We start from the raw sequence: 6,000 nt of genomic DNA, 5'->3' as shown, positions 1-6,000 counted from the left end.
CTCAGTTGTAATTTTCACTGCACGTACTTCAGTTCCCTGACACTCTTCAATGTCTGGTATACTGCAGATGTCTTCCACTGTGAAGACTGATGCAAACTACACATCCCATCTCTGCCCATCTCTGCATCTCTCATTACAGTATCTCTGGTGTCATTTTGTATTGGTCCTATATCTACCCTCAACTCTCTTGTATCCTTTACATACTTTAAAAAGCTTTTAGTATCTTCATTGATATTAGTCACCAGCTTCCTCTCATAATTCATCTTTTCCTTCTGAATGGTCTTCTTAGTTTCCTTCTGCAAGTTTTTAAGAGCTACCCACTCTTCTATCTTCTCACTTGCTCTGGTTCCTTGTATGCCCTCTCTTTTGCTTTTGCTTTGGCTCTGACTTCACTTGTCAGCCATGATAGTGTCCTTCCCTTTGAAAATTTCTTTTTATTTGGAATATATCTGTCTTACACTTCCGTCATTTTTCACAGAAACTCCAGCCATTGCTGCTCTGCTGTCCTTCCTGCTGGTGTCCCTTTCCAATCAAATTATCCCTTTCTGTCAAAAACCTTTCATATTGAACAAAAGTGTTATCAAGTACATTTTCTTCTCCCTATACCCGTTCTCCTGAGTCCATTATAAAACTCCTCCTTTGGAGGACTAGTAATACTACGTTAATTTTGACCTTACCTATAATTTTCATGCAGGCAAAAATAATTTGTAATAATTCCCAAAGTGCTGGAAGACACGTGCTCAAGAATTCCCTGTTACTTTCTGTTTCCTATGCCAGAGACGAAACAACCCCTTCATTGGCAGAGGAAGACCTCCCAGAGTTATAGGCTCAGCATTTTGAATCGAAACATTGCAATTTCAGGTGAAGCTTGAAACCGGACCAATGACGGATGTCTCATTTTGTGCTGTGGTCGCTGTAACAGGAGTGCCGTTTCAGCAGGTGGCGGTGTAACCTTTCTGGGGTAGGCGGGTTCCCGCAGATGCAGTGATTTGCGGCTGACGGCGGCCCCACCGAGGAGACGCCTCTTTGTATCAGTGAGTGAGTGAGTGAGTGTGTGTGTTTGAGGGAGCCGGGGATTTCCGGCCGCTGCTCGATCTCGTTGAGCCGAGGAGGCGGTGGAAGTGGGCTGTGAGCGGTGTGGATGGTGGGGTGGGAAGGATTGAAAGGTTGTTGTGTGTGTTGGGGGGGAGGGTTAGGGGTGGGCTTGCCGGAGAGGAGGCGCTGCGAGCCGAGGGGAGAAGCGTACATTGTGGAACGCGAGGAGATTGCAACACCGGACTGGGGCGAGAATGTAACCCTCTGAGCGCTCGCCTGCACCCCTGCAATAATCGGGCAGCCTCGCACACCGGCACTGCGTCCCTCGCCGAAATCATGACCGAAGACGTTTCCGAGGTTCCGAAAGAGCTGCTCGGTAAGGAGAAGGATTTGGCTCCCAGGTCTTACTGAGGAGGGAACAGGAGCTGCATGGATGGGAAAGCAAGGCAATTGCACCGATTATACGGTTTAGTGGGGGGGGGGGGGGTATACAAAGAAGTTAATTTCTGTCGTTCTGCCCCAGAGGGTCAGGTTTGTTTATTACCTTTTTAAGTGCGTGTGTTATCAGCCACATTCAGCTCTCCCACTCCTTCCCCTTTTAAAAAAATACTTTGATATTGCCTCTGTTCTGATTGGGGTTGTCATGCATTAGTGTCTTTCGGCGACTTGTGTATTCTGTTGTACGTGATAGGAGAAGCACACACCAGTTTATATAGAAATGCAAGCGATCGGGCAAAATGCACTTGTGATACCGACATCTGAAACGAGCCACTTTTTATTTCCCAGAAAGCGTCAGGGATGTTATTGGCAGGAAGGTTAAAATCTTTTTGAAGAAGAAGGTAAAACTGGAAATTAAAGGCGACAAGGTGGAAAATAAAGTTTTGGTGAGTAATCAACAATAATATCACAAAATCCATTGAATATGTTTTATGTTTCTTCCTGATTAAATGTTGATTATTGAAATGCGGCGTAAACTGATGAGCAGTCAGCCGCAAATCTAATCATGCGCCGTTACGCGGCTCGCCCCATGTTTTTGTGTCAAAATACGGTGATAAATATTATTGCATCGTCAAAGTGAGGCATAGGCTTTTACAAATATTAGTATGATCGACGTGCAAGCGTTGTTACTGACGCTACGCTGTGCTAATAAGATGAGAGCGGCGGGACCGCAGGGAGTTCAGTGTTTGTGGCTTTGTCAAAGCTCTAGGAAGATGGGAAAGGGAGCCGACCATTCAGCCCCTTTCAGTTTACTATCATTAAATTAAAATAATCGATGTTAACTGTTTCGCCATCTCAATTTCATATCCCTAAGTGCACTTATTAAAATTTGCTGTTTATGCGTTCTGGATTATAAGTGGTTGGTTTCTATTAGATATTCCGCACAGGATTCCCTTTTCAAAATAATATAATATTGAATAATTAGAGGGCACTCCGAAAGTAACTTATATTATTTCCTTTTGACGTCGGAGGGCATTTGGCCCGTTAAGTATGCCAGTTCTCAGAGTAATCCCGTCAACCACACCCGCCACCCCACTTTTCTCTCTCATTTGCCAATTAACCCCAGCCTGGGATACTTTTAGTAGGGCTAATTAATGACTGTAGATCACGCCGACGTGCCTTTGGAGTATGGGGGGAAATGAGAGCACACATGGTCACAGGGAGGAGGTGCAGATCTGGAGTACAGAATTGACACTCAGTTGCTGGAGCTGTGAGGCGGTACCGCTACTTGCCAAGCCACTTTGCTGCCTGAGTTAGGAGATAACAAATGTCCAGTGGAAGTTGGGAAGTTCTAGTTTATGAAGGGACCATCTAAAAGGTACGTGGTCACTCTATGGATTTAATAACTTACAATTAATAAGAATTAAAAGAGATTAATTACTACAGAATTATGTTAGAACATGAAATATAAGGCTTTTTAAAAATTGTGATAGCTCGCAACAGTGATTAAGATTTAAATTGTTTTAATTGTGTGGCTTGTATTTCTTCTTAAAAGATGCAATGGTTGTACAAATAACCCATTTATACGTGTCTTGCCCACAACTTAATCAGAATTGTTTTCTGTACAATAATCTTGTAATTAAAGTGCTATAATCTATATCTTGTCATCTCATCATGGTTCTCATGGAGCATATCTGTAGGATTGGGAAGTTGTATTCAAAGAGTCTGGATTTACAAGGTTGATTTTTCTTTAGCCTAGGGACATTAGCTTACTCATATTGCTATTACTGACCATGATCTGAAACTACTGGCTCCTCATTACAAAACTACACATCTTTAAATTCCATTCTCTTGAAATTATTATATTATGCTGGTGGGTTTTCATAGTCAAACTGACTTTAATCAGGAAAAATTAATAGACTGACCCTTCCTCTCCAGTGATAGCAAAGCTTGTGGCAGATCTTTAAATTGTAATGACACCTTGGTTTTCCAGCTTTGTGCGTAATGTAATTGTCTGTCATCACGATAATATCAATTGTTAGCAGTGCTGTGGTGAATATTTGATTGGGAGTCTTTGGGAACAAGTGTTTGCATTTTATTTGCGTAGTTCTACAGAAATTGAAATGTCTGAGGAAAACCCTTGGTGTTTTTGCCTTTCTGACGTCATACATTATGTATTTTCAAAGCTTGATTTTGTTGCTTTCTGTAATTTTTGAAGTTTAATTATAGAGCATTTGCAAAATGTCAATTTCTGTTTTTTCTGTTGACAAAGGCATCAAATTTAAAGGCTGACAGATGGTTGATTTTTTAAAAGATGAAGTGTACCCTTGCCAAATATAATAAGCCGTATTTAAGTGATCTTTCCATTCTTGATGTTGGCCTAAGTTTTGGAAAAGTCTAAATTACTTCAGTTTATTGAATAGTCGACTATAGCAAACAAACATTAGGTTGCGCACTTATTTTGTAGATGGATTGTGTTTTGTGTAGGCTGCTCAATATTTATTGAAATTATTCTGCACTCTTTTGCTAACATTGTAGAAGTGTTAACAGCCTCTTCTGCATTGCTACTTTGAAAAACTACCAAGGACTATCAAATTCATTGCCACCTATTTAAAAACAGCCCGATTGAACTTCATAATTCTGCCGTTTCAAGAATGGGCAGTTACTTATGCCTTTATCTTGTGCCTTTCACATTTATCAGCTCTGACTCCAGGAAGCATTTCTCAAAAAGTAACACCACAACAAAAACCAGAAATTTCCAGCTCCTAGGTTGAAAGGAGTCATTGCGTGCTCCAGTGTGTAGGGTGGTGGAGCAAGGGAGAGGCAGGGTTCTGGTTTGCGTGCAGAAGAAGCTGCTGAAGAACGTGCATAGGAAGCATTCTCCAGATGCACGAAGGCTTCTCAGAGTTTTGGGGAGGTGTCTGATTGGGGTGGGAAAATTCTAGCACTTTGAGGAACCGAAAATTCAAAGTCTCCAGCTATGACAGTTGAGCTTTTTTTTGACTTTATAATTCAGTAATACGAGTTTGTATTTATCAACAGAGGCAGACTGAAGTGCTTGTGATTGACAGTGACCTTGACCTTGAAGGCAGTGCAGGCATCCATATGACCTTAAACTGCAGGTCACCTGAGGTCATATGCACAAATGAGCCTTGCCTTGTAAAGAGGATACCCTCTTTAATGAACGATTCTGCAGAGTGTGGATCCCCATAGCCAGGTAGCCTGAAGTATTGGGTGCCACCTCATCAGAAAGCTTTCTTCTTTTCTCCAACTCTTTTCTCATCAGATGGATGTACAACCACTCCTTTACTTGTAGGAAATTTCAGTGGTCAATCATTTTAAGGAGGAACCTGCTGCAGGAACAGAAAGTGAGTTTGTTTGGTTTGGGTTACTCAGGGTTTTATTTTGCAGAACTTTGTCAATGTTGGAGAAATGATATATAAGGTCATTTTGAAAAACTGTGATTGAACATTGCCAACACACACAAAATCCTGGGGGAGCTCTGTGGGTCAGGCGGCATTTAGGGAGGAAAATGACCTTTGGTGATTTGGACTGTGACCCTTCAACAGGACTTACGAAGGGTGCCCACCATTTTGCCTACTCCTGTCTCACTGAACTTGTGTGCTCATATCTCTTAGTGCTCCTTGGTTCAATCCCTCCCCACCTACATATGTGACACTTAACATGTTCTGCACCTTTTCAACTTCCAGTTCCCAATCCTGACTGCCTCATTTTCACCACAGATGTCCCATCCCTCCACACTTCCATCTCCCATCAAGTAGGCCTCAAGGCACTCTTGACAACAGACATAACCAGTTCTCCTCTGCCACCTTTCTCCTCCATCTGACAGAAATGACAATCACCCTCAACAACTGATGAAGAGTCTTGACTGTTTATTTCCCATCATAGATGCAGCCTTTAGAGTTCCTCCAACACCTTGTGCATGTTCTTCCAGCTGTAGTCTCTCTTTTGTCTCCAGTGAATATTTCCACTAGTCATCATATGGAAGAGTGTGGTTGAAAATCTCACTGGAGACCAAAGTAAGTTATTGCACCATTGTTGATGTGATGATTGGCTATACAAGACAAAAGACAATGCAATTAATCAATCTCACATCAAAAAAGCCCTGTTGTATTAATGATTGGGCTTAACCTGTGTAAAATATTGTTGAGTTGACATGATGTTAGTTTGTGCAGTTCCTGCTTTATACGCAGATACTTATTTTTTGTTCCCATTTTCCTTTTATTTATTAAAATCACTAAGTTTAAAGCTGATGTCCATTCAGTGTTGTCAAAGGATAGTTTTTTTTCACATTATGGATCCATTCACTTGTCAATAAAGTACTTGATCTTGTTTATTTCAATCATATCTGTTACTTGTAATCATCAGCTAGGAATGCTCTGGAGTAATGTAACTGGTAAATTTTCAATAACATTTGCTGAATTTCTTTTCTCAAGTGCTAGAGAGCTGATGATCACAATACCATACTGTAAATCAGGTCATCATTTCATTCACAGTGGAAATATT

General features: G+C 41.4%; 1 protein-coding gene across 5 annotated transcripts in view; it reads left to right on the top strand.

The window, feature by feature from the left end:
- The first annotated feature begins 1,186 nt into the window (after positions 1–1,186).
- LOC132378539 (F-actin-uncapping protein LRRC16A-like) overlaps positions 1,187–6,000 on the top strand; it is a 331,671-nt gene continuing 326,857 nt past the window's right edge. For 2 of the 5 annotated variants that reach the window (XM_059945515.1, XM_059945516.1), the window contains exons 1-2: positions 1,188–1,411; positions 1,822–1,919. In XM_059945515.1, the coding sequence (XP_059801498.1) occupies positions 1,372–1,411; positions 1,822–1,919 (138 nt within the window). In that variant the 5' untranslated portion in view covers positions 1,188–1,371. Of the gene's footprint in view, positions 1,412–1,821; positions 1,920–2,714; positions 2,852–6,000 lie in introns of those variants that run through there. The other 3 variants (XM_059945517.1, XM_059945514.1, XM_059945518.1) reach the window with 3 other exon arrangements.

The sequence above is a fragment of the Hypanus sabinus genome, chromosome 20 (genome assembly GCF_030144855.1).
Source record: "Hypanus sabinus isolate sHypSab1 chromosome 20, sHypSab1.hap1, whole genome shotgun sequence".
Classification (NCBI taxonomy): domain Eukaryota; kingdom Metazoa; phylum Chordata; class Chondrichthyes; order Myliobatiformes; family Dasyatidae; genus Hypanus; species Hypanus sabinus.
This window is presented reverse-complemented; position numbering and strand designations above follow the sequence as displayed.